The following is a 23,480-nucleotide window of genomic DNA, read 5'->3' on the forward strand; positions in this document are numbered from 1 at the left end:
AGGAAAATGCATACGATACGTGGAATAATCATTTCCAAATGAACTTCTGTCCTCGTACCCGTTTAATATAATTAAAACTCCTGTTAACATGTGCAACTTCCTGTAATGTAAGTCTATTTGTGTATGTATAAATATGATTATATGTATATATATAAATATATGTATATATGCACAAACACATACTTATCTATTGACTATCAGTAAAAGAAATCCTGCCACTCAATACTACAATAAAAGTATATATAGAGAGAATATCACAAAATAACCTTTTTGATAGGGTATATATTGAAGAAGCCATGTCAAACTGTGTTAAACTATCTTTCATGTGTTGCAAAAGAAACAAAAATTAGAGAAAAGAACTATTTAAGATCCCTTTTTCAATTGGGGAAACCCCAAAAAAAGATTAAAAAAAAAAAAAACCAACCCCAAACCAACCTGTTTCCATACTTAGTGGACAGACTGTTGTAGCTCTTTGTATGTTTTACTGTTTGTGTTGACACGAGGATAGTTTTTGGACAGCAGAATAACCCCACGTATAACTGCCTCTCTGTTCTCTTGGATGCTTCTGTATTTTTTTTTTTTCGCTCGGCATATTGTCTGGTATGATTAAAAGTGGATATTTATTGAAAATAAAGATATATTTATTTGTGCCATGCGATTTGATGCAATCCCTGTTTAGCACATCTCAGCTGCACACTTGGATGAGACAGAGGGACAGGGACATTAACCAGAACCTGCCTTATCTTGTACCACCCCAGCAGGGCCTGTCTGTCTGTCTTGTCTGTCCCTCAATTCAGAAGGTGGAATGGGGGGGGGGGGGTGGCAGTGTCAAGGAGGTACAACAACGTTCAGTTAAGTTTCCCACATTTCAAGAAAAAAAAGAATATCTGGATAGCAATACATTAAGGAATATGTTAAAACAACAGCTGTGCGCTTTCCCCCCTGTACTGTAGTAATAATAATAATAATAATAAAACATTCAGTTCCTGGATCTGAACGACATGCAGGACAAGAAGCAGAGTTAACTCTCTGCGGCCAGGAATGCAAGGTTGGGGGGTAAGTTTAAAGCAAATTAGGAAAGTGAGTGGAGTGCCTCAAGCTTTGGCCAGCCTCTTCCGAGGGGAGGGGAGAGTGGGAAAGGCAGGCCAGGCAGCTCCCCCCCGACTGCTGCAGATGGATCACGGGTTTCCACGGCCAAGGGAGCCCTGCAAGCCAGCACCGAAATGAGCTCTGCTGCTTCTCCCAGGATGAGCTGCTGCTGGGGGCTGAGGGCAGCCCTTTCCTGCCTCCTATTATCCACGCAGGCTTTTCCACAGACGGACATTAAAGTGAGTCAAGGTGAGTGCAGGGGTTAAATCTCTCTCTTAGGCCGTTACTTTTGGGCACTGCTGATTTTTTTTTCCATGACTGGATTTGGGATTCCTCTTACGCTGTGGGATGTACATGGTGCTCCAGCATTAGTTTAGCCCTCTTTTCTCGATGTACGTATTCTGCCTTTCCTGAGGGGTCAGCCACGCCAGGGGTATTTTCGTCTCCTATCCTGAATCTAAGTTTGCTCCTGAGGGTGAAGTAACTTGCCCACGGGGCACAAGGGGTGTCAGCAGGATCTGAACCCTGGCTTCGGCTGGGTCTCCAACCTGCTCCTCTACTCACCAAGCTGCTCCTCTACCCCCAGGAGGGCTGGCACTACATCTGCAGCAATCACAATACTAAATAAAGATGACAGAGTTTCTGCTGTTTTAAAAGAGACGAATCCGCTTAGCAACTGCAAAAGTTGGAATTAAGGCATTGCTGGAACCACACATTGTACATTGTTATCAAGCATTGCCTTTAGTAGTCTGGAGATATAGCTTTAGCCTTCTTCTCTTCAATACATTCAAGAGCAAAGTTTTATATCAAGCATTATTGTAAAACTCTACAATTCACCTTCTACCTTTTTTTTCTTTTTTATACTTTTAAACAGCTGTTTCGGCTGCATTTTCTTCTTTCTGTCTCTTTATGCAAGCTTCATAAAGCTTGCATAAATACAAGCTTTATCGCGCTGATACACAGATCTCAGCAGCGTACAAAAACCATGCACAATAAAAATCGGGCAAACAATAATTTAAAATATTAAGCAGCACCGGCAGTTAAGGAGCAAAAGCTGAGAGTGATGTCCGTGGTATAAGACATTGATACTGTACAGTCTTCATTTTCAGTGCTAAGTATAAATAGCTCTCTATCTCAAACGTCAGTAATTCCTACTGATGGGCAAGCGTTGTGCTGACAGGGACGTATGTCACGTATGTCACGTGTCGGACATCCAGGCGATTAAGGGGTGGAATAGTCACTTCACAGGGCTATAAGATAGCATGAGAGAAGGCGATCAGAAGCCGAGCTGAAGGTACCTATGGATGGAGGAGGCGGTGATCACATGAACGTTCTTAGAATAAATTCCAACTTAAATGAGTTCTCCTGGAAGGCCCCTTAATAAGCTTAGACAGATCTGTGTAGGACATGGATCCTATATTTTAAATCAGGTAAGGAGTTTACATGTAACTACTCCAGGTCGGAAACATTCAATTTTACTAAATTTCTGATCTATCAATAGTTTTATCTGCTATTGTCATTTGTAATCCTCAGGGCTGATACAAAAGCATTGGGCAGTCCCTGAGTGAACTTTCAACCTTGCAGCCTCCCACACACACAATTAACATTAGGGCTAATAGACCCCCCCCCCCCCCCCCCCCCCGCCATTTCGATAATTAAGCTCACCAGTGATGATATATCCACCACCACCAATCCTGTAAAAACACTTTTATTTAATTTGTAATCTGCTTTTTGGTGCAGGTACTATAGGTATTTCTCTCTCCACAGAGGGCTCACAATCCAAGTTTATACCTGAAGCATTGGAGAATAAAGTGATTTACACAGCAGTGGGATTTTCCTGGTTCAAAGCTTTAACAACTCCATACCTGGAAATAGGGAGGATGATTTTCAAAAGCCATTTGCATGGGTAAAACCCAATGCACTCCTTTTAAGTACCTACAGAAGATATTCCCAGCAGTGGGGTTAGGTTGGGGAGCCAATAATATGTGTGTTCCTGCATTTTCAAGGCTATGCCTGTTAATTTGAAGGGACAAAGTACTTGCAGAAAAAAAAACAACAGGTGCAAATCTCTGCAGGTACTTTTTTCCCCTCAGCAGTTTATCAAAGAGAAAAATCTGCTTGTACGTTCCTTGTGAGAACTGGTGCAGGGCACGCAAGAAAAACATTCCTTGGATTTTGCACCAAAAGGTAAAGTTTTCAGAATTGCCCCCATACTTTTGGAGGGTAATTTTATAATGACCCTTGTTGCTCGTTGTCATGCTGAGTGGTAGTGAGCCCTTGGACTGCTGTAAAGTTGTCACTGCCTATCTTGTGCAGGCACAAGATAGGCCTTAACAGGTGGCAGCCGACTCGCCAGGAGATAGGATCTTCCGCCTGGCCTACCACCTCTCTCTTGGGTTGAGCCCTCGGGTTCTGGAGGCCGGCAGGGCTTGCAGGCTGAAGCAGAAGCGGAGTCTAGGTCCAATCTGAGATCAGGGCAAGCAGAAGACAAAGCAGAATTGAGGCCCAGTCTGAGGTCAGGCACAAGGAGTCACGTCAGGAAGACCAAGACACAGGGGACCAGATATTGATGAACACAGAAGGACAGGACAAAGTCAGGAGATAGACACTGAGGAAGGCGAGAATGGAGGAGAACCAGAAAACAAGCAAGAAACAACCATATGAACATCAAAGATGCTGAGCAACTAGCACTGCTAAAGCAGGAGACCTATTCTGAGGGCACTGGGTAATGGGTCTGCACTTCCTTTTATACACAGCAGGATGTGATGTCATGTATACGTGTTTATTTATTTATTTATTTATTTATTTATTTATTTAAGGGTTTTTATATACCGCAGTACGTAAAGAAATACATCACCGCGGTTTACATTTAACAATAACTTAGCAACAGGCTTTACATTGACATTATTAATAGGTATTAAATAAACTAAACTAAATAAACGTGTCACAGGAAGTCCCGCCCACAGGACCTATAAAAGGGCTCAAAGGCTGCAGGAAGTTCAGCCATGCTCATAGGATGCTGTTTGATGCCGGAGGTGCTTCAGGCCAGAGGATGAGGGATGATACACTTATACATAAGTTCACTTTGAAAATTATCCCTGAGAATGCACTCAAACCTACACAAAGTTTCACCTGCTCGTTGCAGGGCACAACTGGTGTAGGTTAATTTATGTGCATATTTTTTAAATCAAAGGTATGCACATAAATCCCAGCTCTGCTCCAGCTCTGCTCCCCCGGAAGATCCTATTTTTTGTATGCATAAGGGTATTTATTTATTCACAAGTATTTATATACCATCCTTCCATGAAGATCAGGGCAGTTTACAAAACAAAAACATACATAATAAAATTAAACACAAGGTAAAAATAATATGCATAACAAAACATTAGCCCTTCAGTAATTAACAATAACATTACCCACACACTTTGAGGCATGCCTTTTGATAGAGCTCTTAATTAATATCAAAGGCACGTTTGATCAGCCAAGTCTTTAACTCACGTTTAAAAATCGTATAATCTACAATCTGTCTTAATTTTTCAGGTATTTCATTCCACATTATCAGGCCAGCCACAGAATTGCTCTATCCCAAACCTCACCCAAATAACCACTACTTTAAAGATAGAACATTAAGTAGTCTTTTGTTTGATGACCTAAGCAACCTGAAGAACATATAAATGCAGGGCTGCCCCAGTCCTATTTATGTCCTCATAATTAATGATTTTATGTATTAGTGAGAAAATTTTATATTGAATTCGATACTGAACAGGTAACCAATGAAAAGCACTTAGAGGTAGATTTTAAAAGCCTTGCACACACAAAAATGGCCACATACGCGTGTAAGTGGGCCGTTCTGGAGCTGCGTGAATTTTAAATAGCCGGGAAGTGCGTGCAGAAAAGGGGCAGGGCATTCCAGCACTGACACGCGTAACTCCTAATTTTCCTCAGCCAACTAGCGTATGTTACGCACATAACTTTGCTACAGCTCCTTGGTAGGCAAGAGAGATAAGTGATGAAAAGGAGTTGATTTGCCCAACACAGCTAGCAGAGGTTGCAGTATACAAATTAACTCCTCTTGTTAGAATTTTCATCACTTATAAGGCCTAAAATTCTTTAATGATGTCAATTTTAAAATGGATACTTCTGAATGTGTCTGTAACACCAACCCCTGCAACCCTAAACCACCTCCCGAAAACTCACCCCGAATGAGAGTGGCCCCTTACAATGGTGCATATATTGAGTGTCAGGTTGAGCTTTATAAAGAGTATCTCTCTCTCTCTCTCTCTCTCTCTCTCTCTCTCTCTCTCTCTCTCTCTCTCTCTCTCTCTCTCTCACACACACACACACACACAGCTGCAGACATTAAAAGTACTTTATAAAACAGCATGCATCTTTGCACATGGCAAGATATGGGCACACGCATGACCCTTTTAATATCTATCCGTTAGTGTATGAATGATATGATCGACCCGGCTACTGCCAGTGAGGACAGGCGCTGCTGCGTTTTGTAATAGTTGTACAGGCCTAATCGAGCTAGCTGGTAATCCGGGTAGTAAGGAATTAAATGAGTGTCTGCAATATAGTATGGAAGTCTTCAGATTCCAATAAAGGTCTTCATCTTTTTAGAACATGCAAGGTATAATAGTCAGACTCCATTTTCATTTGTTTTGTCATTGATAAATTAGGTATGTGTGAAATTGTGCTGCACCCCTTCTTTTATGCCCACAACCTCCACACAATTTTATAACAAGTCATTTACACACATAAACCTGTGATTTATGTGCATAAAAGGCTTTGAAAATTACCCTTTAATCATTAAACTTTATTTTATATATATACAGATAGATTATATAAATGTATATATATGGGGCAAATTTTCAAAGGGTTACGCGCGTAACCCCGAGAAAGTGCCCCTGCATGCGCCGAGCCTATTTTGCATAGGCTCGGTGATGCGTGCAAGCCCTGGGACACGTGTATGTCCCGGGGCTTTGAAAAAGGTGTGGGAAGGGGTGGGGGTGTGGGCGGGGCGCCGGTCCGGGGGCGGGACCGAGGCCTCCGGCTCGGCGGCCGTGCCAGGGGATCGCGCGCCGGCCAGCTGCCGGCGTGCGCAAGCTACACCTGCTAGAGGCAGGCGTAAAAAGGACATCAAAGGTAGGAGGGGGATTTAGGTAGGGTTGGGGGGTGGATTAGATAGGGGAAGGGAGGGGAAGGTGGGGGGAGTGGAGGGAACGGGGAAAGCCATCGAGGCTCCCCTAGGGCTCGGTGCGCGCAAGGTGCACAAGTGTGCACCCCCTTGCGTGCGCCGACCCTGGATTTTATAACATGCGCGCGGCTGCGCACATGTTATAAAATCGGGCGAAGATTTGTGCGCACCGGGTTGCGTGCACAAATCTACACCCGCGCGCATGTTATAAAATCTGGCCCATAATGTATATTCACACAGTCAACTCCCCCTCAGTGCAAGGGTCCATCACCATAAGAAATATACGTTTGTTTTTTTTCAATTTATAGATCCTGCAAACTCCCAATCTGTTGCATACATTAAGTTCTATTTCAGCTTTGCTTAGGAGAATCAGAACTATAATATTGGTCTCTATGTGCAGTGGCACAAAACCCACACTGTCTTTCATTCTGCATCCACACCCTTTAAAAACTACTATCTTCACTCACGTGCTAATCAAACCTTGACCTATCATACAATTGCTTTTTGATAAATGTAACCTTATTACACCCCCAGGAACTTGCTGTTTGGACAAGCTAACTAAATTAATGAAAGGCTGGGGAAAGATAAAGCCAACGTAATTTGAATCATTTTTAACAATAGAATATTTTCTTATAATATTAAAAGAAAATTACCTTGATTAGAATTAATAATACATATACAGCAAACCTTTAAGGAGCTGACATCAAAAGGCTTGCTGTACCACTGCCTCCTTATCACTGCTCCCATTAGTTCACAGTTAGGACTGGATAATTCTTTTGTTTCATCTGTGCAACCTGCTAGGCTTAAACATTGCCCCTCCCCATATTTTTATAGCAATGATTCTTAAGCAGAGCTCAGAGCCAAGAGCTCAAGAGTCCAATACAAGGATGGTTTGCTCTCTGTTGGTGTTTTGTAAACACAGTAAATTGTCATCTCTAATTGAGTTATCACTCAAGAATCTCTAGTTTTACAGCTTTTAGAATCAAACTAATGGTAGGGGAAGGGAGGAATGAATAAGTTTGATGTGAATCCCCTGTTGGGACTCCCTCTCCATACAAAAGCCAGATGTTTGAAGAGCAGCGTGTGTCTAGATTTGGAGGAAGCTGAAGTCACGGCTGGTTGCTGTTATTACATGTTGACATAGAGTATTAGGTTAGCAACATTTCACTCTCCCATAGGACAAGCTAAGGCTTGGTCATGAGGAAGACGCGAGGGCTTGTGTACTGACTAATCTACTAAATTAAAGTGAAGAGCAATATGGCCTCTATAACCCAATCAGTTCAGCACCACTTCCCTTTCCTTGAAGAAACTCAGGCAATTAGCACCTAAGCTTCTAGTTTATGAAGTCCTTCTTGCCTTTTAGAGATATGTATGAACTGAGCAAATGAAAAAAAAAAAAAAGATTTATCAGGCAATTTTAAATAGTTTACTTCAGACTTGTATATGTCTTATTGAACTTTGATATTCCTTTGTAAAATATGTGCATCTGAATTCTCTCTATTGTTTTTTTATGCTTTTTTTAAATATATAGTTTCATACTTCCTTGCCAAGTTTAGGCTCTTTAAACACTACTCTGGAAACAGTTACCTCTCAGCAGTATGCCTTGACTAAAAAGATACCAAGATTCCACATAACGGGGGCCGATGCATTATTTGTGCATAGAAAAGGGTGCTCAGCATTTTCCTAACGCGCCCAACCACCTCTCCTGGGTGTGCGATGCAATATTTAAATGAGGGGTTATGCTAAAAAGGAGGCGCTAGGGAAAATTGAGCGACCCTAGCGCCTCCTCGGCATCGGACGCACAGGAGAGGTGGCTGTCAGTGTGTTTTCTCCCGCCACCTGCACAATACTCACGCACAAGATACATGGCCTGGTCCATGTATCTTGTGCATTTATATTGGGCAGCCAGAAATTTTTTTTTTTTACCCGAGTCATTTTTTTTTTTTTTTTTACCAGAATCTGCTTTCTGTGGTTCCTCTCACTTAGTATCGTGACAATACTAATAGGAGGAATCACAGAAAGCAGGATTTTTTTTTGTTTTTATCAATGAGCCCTTGAGAGTGTGGCATTAACTTTACATCAGCCCCGGGTTCGTGTAAAATTTGCTGCGTTGCAACGGGTGCATTGTCTGCTCGGGAAATTGTTTGCATCGCAGGCATTAGCTAATTTATTTATTTACTGGTTTTGTATACCGTCATTCGGTGGAGCCATCACAACGGTTAACAAGGTAATAAAAGACATAAATAGTATACAGTATATAAAACATATGAATACAATTCTTATTTAAAAGAATGGCAAGAAAGGGCAGGATAAATATTGTTTGAAAATGATAAGATCAGAGTTACATACAAGCATTAAAAGAAAAATAAATATTAAGAGCAAATCATAAAAGAGTTAAAATGTAGTGTGGTTAAATGTGGAGGGGTAAGTATAGAGGGATAAGTGCATTGTTAAGGGTCTTGGTATGTCTCATCTACATGGAATTTACAGGCGATGAGCGCTATTAGCTACGCGGCGGTTTGGACGCACTTTTTGGATGGGCTAATCCCAGTATTGCACTGGGGGGGTTATGGACGCACGTCCAAAATGCGCGTCCAAATGTGTGTTAAGCCCTGCGCTAGCCACAGCGCGCAGTATTGCATCGACCCCAAAGTGCTTGGGTTGGCTGCACTAGTTATCTAGACGGGTATCAGCTAGATAATGTTGTTGAGTGATTTGAGCGCACTGCCACATCAGCGTCCACCCTCTAAGAGTTCTGCCAGGCCCGGGGGAGGGGAGGAGAATACATGGAAGAATGCAAGATGTGATAGAAGAGAGCCCAGTACTTACTTAAAATACCTCTAAGCAAATACCAGGAGTAAATGCTCTTCTTATTTGCCTTTGACTGTCTACTGTAAAATTAGCATCACAGTTATTTATTGTTCATTATTGCTATGTGGGCAACCCGTATTCTCTGATACGAGGGTCTTTGGGGCATTTGCTCTTTTTCAATGGCCACAATAACCAGTGAGACTTGGAATGGGGACTGGAGCCTCTGTAAAACATTTGGACCATTGGCAGCTCTCGTGCTGCAACCGACACACTCAAGACCCACCAAAGATTATACGCCTGGCACATTACTATTTAGCTTTATCATATAATTTGAAGTTAGCATGGGGCACATTTAAAACTAATCGGAGAAAGTTCTTTTTTACTCAACGCACAATTAAACTCTGGAATTTGTTGCCAGAGGATGTGGTTAGTGCAGTTAGTATAGCTGTGTTTAAAAAAGGATTGGATAAGTTCTTGGAGGAGAAGTCCATTACCTGCTATTAAATTCACTTAGAGAATAGCCACTGCCATTAGCAATGGTTACATGGAATAGACTTAGTGTTTGGGTACTTGCCAGGTTCTTATGGCCTGGATTGGCCACTGTTGGAAACAGGATGCTGGGCTTGATGGACCCTTGGTCTGACCCAGTATGGCATTTTCTTATGTTCTTATGTTCTTAATTTCATTGTGACCAGAATAATCGGTTGTTTGTCTTTTATTTGATATATTTTTTTTTTTTATAAATGTATTCCCCCCAGTGCTGGCACGTTGCTGAAATGTGGCCCTGTTGGGACTTAAATGTTTTGTGTTTTTGCCTTTATTTGGATTTTAACTTTTTGTAATTTTTCCTTAGTTAGATTCTATGATGCTCAGTTCATGATAGATAAGGCCCTAACACACACGACAATGCTTTGAAAAATAACCCCCAAAGTTAGTCAGACAAACGTATCCGGCTGACTTTAGGACTAGATTTACCTATGTCACAGGGCTCCCTGAATCCCATGGTAACGGGGGGACGAAACGGGGGGGGGGGGGGGGGGGGCGCGATCCTGAGATAGCCAGCAGCGATCGTGCCTCCGTGGTGCGATCGCTGCCGGCGTCGCGCCAAATAACTACACCCTAAAAGGTGCAGTTATTCGGCGCGAAACGGGCAGCGAAAAAGCAGCGTACCTTTCGCTGTCGGCGGAGTCTTCGCGGCGTCAGCCCCCGGTGCCGCCCCGACTCCTTCTCTTCCGGGGCTGGCGCCGCCACGACTCCGCCCCCATCTTGGTAGCGCATGCGATAAGGGACTTTTCACGTGCGAAACGTCCCTTATCGCGTGCGATCTGCTTGGAAAATGACCCCCTTAGTTAGATTTGTTTTTCCAGCTAACTTTAGGACTGCTCTACCGAACTATCAGATTTAACCAGATAAGTTATCTGGCAAACTCTGAATATCTAAATTAGCTGGATAACTTATCTAGCTAACTTAACTCCATCCTGCAATAAATACCCTTCATTATCTGGCTAAATTTTAGTTAAATGTTAAGAGTTAAGGGCCAGTTATAAGTCCAAAACCAGCATTTAACTGGATAGCTCACAAGTTATCCAGCTAAATGCCTTTGAAATTGGACCTCTTAACTCCCAGTCCGAGGCAGAATACATTTTCCAGGGCTAATGATAGTCTATGGGTGCAAGCTGATGTTCCAGTACCCCAGGTCCTGTAGTCAGGATTTTATGCACAGAAAACATGCTTTGTGCACTGAAAGCATTTATTGTGCATAAACAGCTTATGCGCAGAAAGCATGCGTTGCATGCACAAAGCATGGTTTTTTTTTGCACACAAAAGCTTTTATGTGCACAAAAGGGCTTGCTTTTTGCCAGCAGAAATCGTGAGACTGAGAAACTCCTTTTTCCCCCACTGGAATTAAAATATTCGCTCAGCCGATGCAGAAGGCAACACACACATTTTAACTTGCGCTTGCACACTTCTGGTTCAAATCCTTCTTCCCCCAGTGAGACCCCTTGTGACCTTTGGCAAGTCGCTTTACCTCCTGTTGCCTCGGGGTACCCCCGCTACGGACTGTGCAACGGCAAGGCACAGTGGACGGATTTAGGGCCCATGACAGGGCTGAGCGAGATGGGAGAGGATGTTCACTGTGGGGAAATCTCCCTGGCTGGCTGCGAATGAATGGTTCGTGGCACCAGCTCCTAGTCCCGGGTTCTGGACGAGCTGGAAGCTAAAAATGGAATTTAGCAGGGCCCCCCCCCCCCCCCCCCAAAAAAAGGGGATTCTCTCAGACTCGAAAAGGCACCTCTCATTTTCATTCCCCCCATCACTCCCTCCTCCCATGCCTTCTGGCACGCTCCTGCCATTGGGAGCACATTTTCTCACTTGAACAACTGCAAATGTGTTTGTTTGTTTGAACGCTGGGGCTGCCTAGGAACATGACCTGGGGTCTCCATCCTATGGGGATCCCCAGATGGCAGAATTCTCCATCAAGCAGTGATTGTTAATTTGACTGCAAACCAGCTTAGATTCCCCGACTCCTGGCTTACAGTGTCCACTGGTCGGCACTGGGTATAAATCTTATTTTTGACCCCGATGTGACGCAATTCTTCCCTCACATTGGGGTAAACTTTGAACTTCCTCCTTAGAATTAGTACGAGAGCCTACAAATGTAACCCTGAGCTTGGGGGACAGCTGTAATAGCACACAGGACGAGGACGGGTCATTCGATTCTGAGGCTCAGACCTTTTCCCGAAATCACTCGGGGTCTTTTTTAGTGCTAGGGTTTCAGGATTCTGCATGGGTGAGCAGGTAACCTCCTGGGCATTAAGTGTTTGGATATCATTCAGTGACAATAAATAGTAAAGCTTGAGCCAGCGGTGGTGCTCCCGCACACCTTTACTGATAAAACAGTCCAAACATGGGTATCATCAGTTTTTTTAAATAAATAAACATGGAATATGGAAGGTGGTACCAAACTCTTTTGGGTAACATTCAGAAATCAATCTGCGGTCCTGCGAGTCCCTCCTCTCCATTCCTGTGTTCCCGGGAGGTACAGCCTCCACCACCGGCTCTCTCGCTCTCTCTCTCCCACCTGAAAGTCGGGGAGTATCAATACTCTGCACAGACGCTCCCTCCACAGTAGAGTTTCTCCTAAATGGCGCTTGGCTCTCACGGATGAGCTACGTGGATCCTTCTCTTCACTTCGTCTGCTCTGCAACTCTGTTATCCCGTATGGCAGGGGCGTAACCAGAAGTAAAGTTCTGGGGGGGGGGGCCCAAGGTTAACATGGCGGGGGATGGGGGCACTGTGCTAGCCCCCAATTCCTTACCCCTTTCATTCTGGGAACACCGAGTTGTGTCTCTATTCACTCCCTCCTTGCCTTGGCTACTTTACACAAGTGTTAAATCTCTTTTCAGCGTTGCCGACGTGATTCCCCACTTCCGAGCCCAGGGTAAGGGACATAACTGCTGCCCTTTAAGGGCAGACTCAGATGTGACATGATCCTGCTGCTAGGGGAGCGGGCCAGACGGGCCTCCAAGACGTCCCCCCTCCCCGCCACCTGTAGCTATGCCCCTGTCGTACGGGTGCCACCTTTATTCCTCCTCCGTATACCGAACACCGGGTGGGTGCCATTTCTTCTCTTTTGTACGCTGAATGCTGGTTCCCTTGCCAGACGGGCAAGGGAACCCCTTGGACAGAGAGATACCAAGATCTCTTAGGAACTCTCATTCCGCATGCTTCTCTTGGTGGCAGACCGACAGGGTGCAGAAAAGCTTCTTCTCAAATACAAGTTGCTCAGGATGCTTAACTGCAAAGATCACAAGGGATACTTTAACAACCTCAGGGGCACATAAAATGAAGGTTTCTTTGTTATTTTCCATCGCTCCTCTGTCAAGGGTTCGGGCCCTCACTCTGAAAAATTAAGAGACCTGAAAGAGATGCCAGTGGGGGCTCTTAAAATGTGCAGAAGCTCCTTTCTGAGCGCGTGCCTCTCTCAAAATGCAAACTAAAACTCCAGACAGACACTAGGCGTAGCTTGCTTTTATGCAAGTGGGAGCTAACCAGCACAGCAGCCTCTAAGAGCAGTGTTTTCCAACCTTTTCAAGCCCAAAGCACACCTACATTAACAAAAATGTAGTGCGGCACACCATCCTCCATGGGGCTGGCAGTACAGACATGGAGAGGACTCAGAGACTCCAAATTTCAAATGGAGGATGAGAAAGAACAGAGACACACACGGACTTATCACAATGGACCAGCTCCCTCTATACACAAGTGCGGGAGAGGGGAGAAGTCAGTGGGCTGAGGGTAGCTGGCTCTGTTAATTATCATGGCTGCCGCATCTGGTTGCCAGAGCTCCTTTCCTGCTGCTGCTCTGGCAACGAGACATCTGGTATTCAGTGCATGCTCTGCCCTCCTCGCTCAGCCTGGAGATAAGAAGTTAGGAGGACTCGAACGAGGCGCTGCGTGCAGGCTGCCCTACACTGCAGGGTTTCAAGCTGGAGCTGGGAAGAAGAGGCACTGAAAGGAGCTTCTGCACGTTTAGGAGCCACCACGCAGTGAGGTGCCGAGAGTACAGCCCAGGTGCTGGCCTAGATCTGAGCCTCGGGCCACGGTGACATTTCCGTGGCACACCTGATCAGGTCTAAAGGCACACAGATGGGCAAACATTGCTCTAGAAAGTGTGTGCTGTGATGCAGCTGGCACATTCCTCTGCTCTAGACCCTGCCCTAACCACCAGACCATACTTAGTAGGGATCCCAGTGGAAGGATCCACAAACGTAATCAGTACCACAAGAAGTAAGCAACAGTCTTCCAGACCACTAAAAGTCACCAAGTTTCAAGAAAATGGATTTGGATTTAATTGTGAGTTACACTAAAGGTGCAACGGGTAAGTCTCTACCCCTGAAGTTTGTACTCTGCCTGGCAGGAGGTCACAGGGAGCATCAGTGGGAGAAGCAAGATTTGAACCCTGGCTTCTCTAGGTCTCAGTCCATTGCTCCCAGCACTAGGCTACTCTTCTGAATCAAATAAGACCCTCCCCCTTTGATTAGAGGAATGCACAGTGTGTTTGGAAGTTATTTCTGATTGTAACAAGTTTATCTGTCACTAAAAAGTACTCGCCTTTCAAATGTGGCCTGGTTCGTGTCAATCTCCAGCCCTTATTTAGTGTCTTGGAGATATAAGTACAGAGTGGATGAAGTGTTCCCTACGATTCTGTAAAATGAAAGATGCATGTGAATCTGTCCCTCGTCTTCTCTCCTTTTCCCTCAGCGTTGTTGGAGCCAATTCTCCCGTATACCTGCCCGCTCTTCTGGACGGAGTACAGCGGCCACTGCTACAGATTCTTCCCCTTGAATAAAACGTGGGCAGAGGCCGACTTATATTGCTCCGAATTTTCCATGGGTACAAAATCAGCTAAATTAGCTTCCATTCACAGGTATGTTTTATGGGGAACTCTTTCTAAGAGATGCTGAAGCACCTGGCTGCTCAAATAATTTGCTGTGCTAGACAGAAAATCATCGGCTGGAGCCTAACTCTCAGCACCGAAGCCAGGACGTTGTTATGGTTAAGTGTGTTTTGGTGGATCCTTGGGTGCTGTGGGAGATGACCACGCCCACGGGGAGGAGCCCCGTGAGGAGCCACAGCACTGGGCTAGACTCGTAATGCACAAAACACAGTTAGTTCTTTTATTAAACAGCTTGAAGTGAGCCACCAGAGGTGGCAGTAGTGAGGCAGTCAGGTAGTTGCAGTCTCAGGGACCTCGGCAGAGGGAGCCCTTCTCTCCTTGATGATGATAGGAGGTTCCACAGCAGGTTTCCCAGCTAGGAGATACTGTGGATGAGATAGACTGAGAGTTAGAGTACTCACTAGCAGGCCAATACAGTACAGTGCGCTCTGGTGGAGTAGTACCAGTACTAGTAGGTACCTTTGTGGACTGCGCTTTGTAAAACTTTCCCCCCCCCCCCCCCCCCCCCCTTTGCTGCAAGTAGAAAGTTTGTGGGTCTTCAGGATGAAATCTGGCTGCAGATTCTGCACTTGCAGACAGGAGTGCATTCCCTCAGTCGGTCCTGCATGAGTGTTGCTTGTAAGCTTGCACTATTGCTAACACTGGAGGTCCACCGATTCAATCCATCTGAAGGCAAGCACATGCCCAGTGGCAGGCAGATTCATAGATAGGCGCAAGTTGACAGGACTGCAGGATAAGTGATGTTTGATAAGCAGGTGCCCAACAGCACAACAGATTATGGCTGCGATGCCAGAATATCAAGCAGAATGAGATGAGGAGGGAAGATAGGACGGAAACCCAAGGGGCAGGGCCTCCTGCTGCTCATAGAGTTCCTTTTTGGTGCAAAGACGTTCAGTAGTTAATTAGCGGAGTGATAATTGGCCATTATTCCTCTCAGCCGTATCACCACAGGTCTGTGTGACTGGTGCATGCGTGTGTGTGGGTGCAGGGTTGCTTGAGCAAGTTCTCATTTCCAGTCGTTGGTTCAGAGCCGAGCATATTCCAATTCACTTTTCATACAGCGTGTATTAGTGAACCCATCTCCCAATGTTTTTAAGTGCAGTTTAAGTCTTGCTGTGAGGAAAGGCTGGCCTGTTAACGAGAGCAGCCACCACATGTTTTTTTCTAGACCCTGAATAACTAGTATCCTGTCCTTCCTGGAACGCCGTAAATATTTGGCAGCCTACCTTACTTCATGATGGGACCCTGTATCCCCATTACTATGGAAAGATTGCTTTAAGTTTATTTGTTCGATCAGCTCCATGTAGTCATTTTAGTTTGTCACCTCCCCTCCCCCCCTCACTTCACTTGATATGCCAAATATGTTAATTTAGACCTATGTTTGTTCTTTGGTTTTGTTGTGCTTTCTCGATACCATATTGGTCATTTAAGAGCTCTGCTACCATGCAAGGATTATTTTTCTTGTACCTATTTAATTTGTATAAATAAAAAAGTCAAAATGAACGGCCACTGGTCAGGACAGACAGACAATTTCAACAGGCCTATTACTTTGATTTGTGCTCAGCATTACATTTAGAACACAAAGTGCTCTCGTTCTGTGCAGATTTGTCTACCTTGTGTTTTAACGTGCTGTAATAACCTTGCATCCTGCTAGCTGGGAAGAGAATGTCTTTGTATATGATCTGGTTAACAGCAGAATTCCAGGAATACCTACGGATGTCTGGATAGGACTTCATGACAGAAGACAGGTGAGGAAACCCAGTGCCACAGCAACTCAGTGCAAGATTTAACTGCCTTTGTTTATTGCAGCTTTGGCTATAAAAGAGGTGGGCATTCTTTTAAGATCCTGCCAAATGTCATGTACTAGATTATAATAATCCTGGCAGCCTGTGTCATAAAGGGCATTACATTCTGCTGATGTGCATTTAATATTTACAAAATCATATACTGAAGTTGTTTAGAGACATAATTTAATTTTAATTTAATAATTAATATCCTACTTTTCCAGTAAAAACTGCCCAAAGTGGGTTATGGTATATAAAAATCTCAAAAATAGGTTTCAAACAATAAACCAGTAAACAACCACAACTAAGACACTATGAGGGCCATACTGAAAGCCTAGCTGGCTAGCTAAGGACTAGATTAATCATTTTGCGATAAATATAGCAAAATTAGCACCCATGATAAAAAAAAGGGTGTAGTTAGGGTAATTTCCTGGTACCACATCACATAGGTATTTTTTGCAGTGCGAGTAAAATTTATCACATCTGTGTTATTTTCACATCGTAAGCTGCGGTACCGGCCAAACAGGGTTTTATCACCTTTGGTGATTTGGGGGGGGGGAGAAGAAAGAGAGACCAATATGTAACTTTACTATTTATACCACTGTAAGAGGGGGCACTTTTAACTCAGGATGGGGCAGTTTTACAGATATAGTCAGACGTACGAACAGCAAAGTTGACACCACTGAAGATTTTCTATCATTTGGAGCGATGAAAAGTAAGAGAGGAATTGATTTGTACAATGCACTGTCCGTACCTCTGACTGCGTATGTAAAACTTACTGCATTGCGAGTTATCTCTTTTTTAGCCCATGAGTAAAGAAAATGTGTGGTGAAGTCCAGTGCAGCTTAATTTTTACTAACATCTTACTACACCGGGGCCTTAGTGAGTTCTCGAAGTGTGCCTTCATTTTTGCCTCTAGCTTATCACCATAGATCTGTCCCATACTAATGCCTTAACAATAAATACTACGGTAGGCGCCTTTTTCCTACCTTTAATATCGTGGCCATTATACAGAAATGACGTTTGAATTGGCTTGGGAAAGCAAATGCCCTTAGTGTTTGGCCATGCAGGTGCCTCCTTGCATGCCACTGCTCGGACGCTCTGAAACGCTGCGTTGTTTTCACAACCTGGAAGATTCTGTGCAATCCAGCACCGCTCGGGATGTTAGGTGACGACTGCAATGCTCAGGGTCTGTCCCCGGCAAGCTCCTTTCTCTGTCAGGTTTGGCCATCATTTTTCTTTTTTGCTGGGCTAAAAGCGCAAACGATTTGAAGAAGTCTTTTTTTCTTATGGTTTCTTCTGGGTTTTTTTTTTCTATCCACATGAAATGCATTCACAAAACCCATAATCCCATTTGACATAGATTATATATAGCTCATATTCTTCCTAATCCTCTTTAAACTGAATGACTTTCAGATCCATTCATTCTTCCATGCATGTTATTTCTTCTTGTATTCTCATAAAAAACAAACAAACAAAAACAAAAACCAGAATTATCTGCTTGGGTCCTTGAAGTCATGGCAGGTTGGCCTGTAAGCAAATGTAGTGGGAAGCTCATGCAAACAGTGCGCTCGGGCTGCAGCTGTGGATGCTCATGGAACAGAAAGCAGGGACTTCTCCGTGCTGTGCAAAGCTCAGCTCAATCCGCTGGAATTCCGCCCAGTGAAACCCAACTCAGTGATTCAAGTGTGGGCATGTCTTTGTGTTAAGAAATGGACATAGATTAGGAGAAAGATTATCCTTTATTATCTTTCCACTAAGATATATCCAGGTCCTGACATTTTCCTCCTGCTCCATGGAGCCTTTGGCTCAATCAAAAACAGAGCTGGGATCCTGGGACCATGGACCTTCATTGGCAACTAGCCAGGGATGTTTTGCCCACCAGCATACGCAGGACGGTCATTGCAGTGGCCAAGTACCAGGGTTGCTTCTGTGACCCTGCAGTCGCAGGCTCTAAAATCCAGCCACCAGTTGTTTCTCTCTACAGCAAGGACAACACCTTGCCCTCTAGGGGCTGTGAGCCCAACCTTCCCAGCATCGCTTGCCCCAGCTGACCTAAGTAACAGAGGAGACAACTGAACCGGGGGCCTTCCACACGGCGGCCTGGAACAGCCGGAATATATGTTCTTTGCAACTGCAACCACATTTGCAGTTCAATCTACTTTTAAGATCATCTCTCAGGAAAGGGGGAGTGAGACCACCTATGATACGATTGGCGAGAGGGTAGGAGGATCTTGGGACTGATCAGTTTCCTTCACTTTGCTCCATTTACCACCTGCTTTGATCCTGTTGACAGGAAGGCCAGTTTGAATGGACCGATGGCACACCACATGACTACAGCTACTGGGATGGCAACCAACCTGATGATGGCATCCACTCCATCCCAGCTGACGAGGACTGTGTGCAGATATGGTACAGATATAACAGTGGTAAGAAAACTACTATTCTCAGGCGAAAGTCTCAGATTGTGGGATAACTCTTTCAGAAAACATAAGGGAACACTCCATGAAGTTAGCTAGAAGCACATTTGAAACAAATCAGAGAAACTTCTTTTTCACTCAGTGCACAATTAAGCTCTAGAATTTATTGCCAGAGGATGTGCTTAGGGTAGTTAGCATGGCTGGATTTTAAAAAGGTTGTGGACAAGTTCCTGGAGAAGAATTCCATAATATGCTATGAAGCAAGTCGACAGGGATGGTAACTTTCAGACCGGCGCGCGGGCACTCATTGGCGCACGTATGTCAGCCCGCACACATCGCCCTGCACTCAGGAAGTGGCTCTTTTATAACTTGTATGTGTATATGAGCTCATGTTATAAAATAGCCTGGCTGCGCACACACGTCTGCCAAATTTTAAGTGGGTGGGCAAATCCCGTTTCTACTGCGTTGTCAGGAGATTTTCAAAGGTGCGCGCAGCGGTGCCATTACCAGTTTACCAGTTCGTCCACTGATTCGCCCAGTTAACAGCTAGGTCCTCCAGAGGCCGCTGGTTTGATAGCCTGTGCTCCCCCCAGTTACCACAGATCCTTTAAACCTCTCTGAAATGGATGAATATTTTTCTTTTATAACTTACACATCATCCATGGCAGAAGCAATGTTACGGTGGCAAGGGACCTCAGCGCACTTAAGTATTTACGCGCGCATCTCTTGGCCAGCTCCCGGCATGCACCTGCCCCGCCGCTTTCTTAAAAGGTTTGAGATGTGCGCTCCGCAGCATTTACCCGTGCATCTGGGCGCTTTTTAAAATATGCGCAAGTCCCACTTATTCGCGCGCAGGGCTTTTACAATTCACCTTTTAGGGAATAGCCGCTGCTTAGTACCGGCATTAGTAGCGTGGGATCTATTTAATATTTGGGTGTTTGCCAGGTTCTTATGGCCTGGATTGGCCACTGTTGGAAACAGGATGCTGGGCTTGATGGACCGTCAGTCTGACCCAATATAGGACCATAAAATACCAATTAAATGTTTGATAACCACTGAAAACGCAACCATGTCAGGCTGAGGAAGTAATATGGTTTGAGGACAGTACATTACATAACAGTGGGTAGAACAAAAGTAATCCAGGCTATAAGGTAAATTGGCATTCACGGTCACCATGTCATTCTCAGACATTAAAGACACACGATATAGGTGCATACTATGGGCACACAGTTTTGTAAAAGCTCAATTCTGCTTTACCCACCGAAGTCCTTTTGAAAATTACCTTCCTAATAATGTTTTTTCCCAGGCGGGACAGCTCCTACAGCTCATTTTTAGTGGTAATGCAAGCTCACATTTCCCCATAAGAACAATCCTAGACTTGCCTTCTTTGTGTCTTTCAGCTTTACGATCCTGGAACGACAACCGATGCAATCAAGCGTTCCCATTTGTCTGCAAGATTCCATCACCAGCAATTGAGTAGCCGTAGTGACTGAGAATTAGTACCTACTGTAATTACTCACTAAGTCCAACCAAAGGGAGCATTTTATTGTAAAAATGCAACATTTTAGTGGTCTACGTGCATAGTAAGCTTTTTATTTTTGTATCTCTGATCCGATACCAGCAACTCTTTATCAGGTAGGAAGCAGGTAATCTGATGTACGTTTTGGATAAGTCAGACCTAAAAGATAATATGACCTAACATGTAATATGACTATATGGTTAATATTGTTGTAATATAGGTAAGCAGTGTCCCAATCATTCTAAAGTAAGAGGCCATGCTCTTGTGTACTGCACACTATTATCTAGGACTTTAATATTCGTCATCTTGACATCAGAGCCTTCACTTTCTTGCTGTCAAGTTGAGAAGACAAAATAATTAAAAACAAGGTGTAATAGCACATTTAATATAACTAAAGGAAGTAAAGCCATTTTGGGCTGTCAGAAGCCCAGCAAAGGATAGATTGAAACAACTGGGATTCGCACTAAATCTGTAAATCATTCTATCTAGATGGCCCAAAGGACCTTTTCCTCTCGTCCAGGGTTGCCAACTGGCTGCAGATTTTCAGGGCAGGCCGACCCAGTCCTGGTTTTACCCCACTGCCTGCATGGACTTTCAGATCTGCTGTAGAAAAGCAAGACTGAAAGTCCATGCAGGCAGTGGGGTAAACCCAGGCCTGGATCAATCGGTCTCTTTTCTACATAACAAAAAACTTCTGAAAGCCAAAACCAGACAAACCCGTTAAGTCCAAATAGCATGCCTCATGAAGAACCTCGCAATTTTAATCTGGATCGAGCCTATGCCAACGATTCATTGTTATAAATTGTGAACAACTCAAGGTTGACAAGATGTGATTTCATGTAGAAGGGATGATTGCTTTTTTATAATATTTTTATTAGAATATTTTGCCAATACCATTAAACAATCTACAAACACAAATAATATTCCCTTGTAAGTACTTGGTCACCTACCAAGGGGACTGGCATGTTTTTTGTTCAGTTAGATTCTTTTCTGAAGGCCCGGGCTGTATCCCTATCTCAGTCTCTGAATTGCTGTGCTGTCTTATTTGTGATAAGGATTTAATAATTGATCATATTGTTGTGAATCATTTTCAATAGTGCTCATAACTTAGCACTTACATGCATAATTAGGTTTCCCTAAAGTTACACTTGTACTTTGCAGGAGCTTCATAGTTTATAAAATGCCACTGGTCTCCGCCCCCGAAAGTATACGCAAATGTTCCAGTATGGTCATTTTTTTCTGTAAGCAGGGATCCATATAATTTGTACACCTATTTTTAGAAAAGTAGGTGGATATATTTTTTGTGCAAAATAATATAATGTGCTCTTAATAACCTTCAGTTTATTTGGCGGGTGCAGATATTTTATAAATTAGGAGGTGCATTTAGAAAATTATTAGGCAAGACTACTAAATGTTTGTTTTTTCAGTTATCTTGAGTTGGATTCCTCTCATATGTCTGGGGACTATTGTGATATATGTACAACTTGTTGATTTTCATCTCCGAGAGGGATATCTGGTTATCTTTCTTCCTAGTTTTGAATTCTTGTGTCTTGCTATTAATACATCGTTTTCATATGAGAAATGACATTGTTTTTTTAAATGTTTAAAAGCATATGCAAATAAAATTAAATCAGGAAGTTCATTACATTCCCTTCTTATTTTTAAGGCAATCTGTAAATTAAAAAATATCAAAACCGAGGTTAAGTGAAACTATGGAATTATTTATTCATGATTTTTTTTTAAACCTCAGACACACAGTAGAAGTCCTTGAGGGCTGCGTCATTGGGTTTATAGCTTCACTTAAGAATCTTTGGAATGACCATACCAATGAAAGGGTTTCAATCAAAGGAAAATTGTCTGAATAGCTGGTATCATTTTGGGAGATCTTGTGCTGTTTATTGGGAGGAACCAAAAGATTTTTAATAATCAACCATATTATCACATTGCTCCACCTGATAGCAGAGAAAGGGCATAATAAGTACGAGCAAGATACAGGTCATTTTTTTTTTAGATCTAGGGAATGTGTTCCCATCTGGCTATTGTTTGTACCAATCATATGTAGTTATTTTTTTAACTTTGACCTTGGATCTATTATTTTAGATTAAAAAAAAAATTATTGATTCAAGGTCATGATTCAAAAAAGGGATTAGAAACATAAATACCTAGATTGAGCCATGCCCCTGGATTGCAATCCAGTGCGAAGATTTGCCAGTTCAAACCTTGTCTTCAAAACAGCCTGAAATACCTTTTATTGGTAAAAGATATTTCTTACTTGTGAAAGGCAGAGTTCTAGTAGCCAGGCTGGATCTTAAAAATAAACTGGACTTTTCTCTTTCATGGGAGCAGTCTAGGATTGAGTGAAAGCTGATGTTTAACTTATTCTTGCACTGGTCCCGTAATAGGTTATCGCCACCTGCTGAGGCCCCCTGACTCCCCAGAGTTGTGGTGCTCCTATGCATGTGCTTAAACCTTTCAGCATAACTGCCTCTCAGCCGATAGAGTCCAAACGTTGCATAAAAACGGGAAAAACTTTAAAATGTCTTTACTTGATGTTAGGGGGAAATGTTAACTACTGCTCAGGAAATCTAATTTTCTTCTCCCTCAGCAGCTGTAGAAGCCAGGCAAACTGCCAGTGAGTCTTGGAGAGGTTACAGATATTTACCTCATTGGGAGGCAATGCAGCCTACAGATCCCATTTTAAGAAGTCTTGTAGGAAGTGACATTTGCTTAAGCAGTTTTCACTTAGCTTTTTCTTAATTGGTTTCAGTTTCCTCTGTATGCAGTTTCCAGGGACGAGCTCTTGCTGCTGTAACTCTTAGGGAATTGGTTATTATGACCCCAGCAGCAGGAGAGTTCTGGGGGCAGGAGTTCGGTGATTTTCCTAGAAGCAGGTCATGTATAGTGGATGAATCATTCATGGGTGTCATGCAACATGCTTCCAGCCTGAGAAAGGGTGCAGCCAACAATACATCAAGCAAACCATTGGCATAAGTGTGCAGAGGATATTGTGCAACAGTATTAGCAAAAGAAGTACGAATTAGATAATTTAGTTGGCACTTAAAGCTAAGAAAATCATTTAAGATTTTGCCTTTTCACTCTTGTTTATTTCATTTCTGTGTAAAAAATACGTGTTTAAATGTTCTTGGAAAGCTTTTCCAACCCTCACTGTTACTATGAAGCTGAGTAAATGGGAGCC

At 43.5% G+C, this 23,480-nt stretch overlaps 1 protein-coding gene across 1 annotated transcript; it reads left to right on the forward strand.

Annotated features, from left to right (window-relative positions):
• Positions 1-1,146: 1,146 nt before the first annotated feature.
• On the forward strand, positions 1,147-21,931 carry CLEC19A (C-type lectin domain containing 19A). Its single transcript, XM_029577142.1, has 5 exons — positions 1,147-1,338; positions 14,366-14,531; positions 16,216-16,309; positions 18,642-18,774; positions 20,166-21,931. The coding sequence occupies exons 1-5, from the start codon at positions 1,224-1,226 to the stop codon at positions 20,243-20,245; spliced, it is 588 nt and encodes a 195-aa protein (XP_029433002.1). The 5' UTR covers positions 1,147-1,223; the 3' UTR covers positions 20,246-21,931.
• Positions 21,932-23,480: the final 1,549 nt, after the last annotated feature.

The sequence above is a fragment of the Rhinatrema bivittatum genome, chromosome 14, assembly GCF_901001135.1.
Source record: "Rhinatrema bivittatum chromosome 14, aRhiBiv1.1, whole genome shotgun sequence".
NCBI lineage: Eukaryota > Metazoa > Chordata > Amphibia > Gymnophiona > Rhinatrematidae > Rhinatrema > Rhinatrema bivittatum.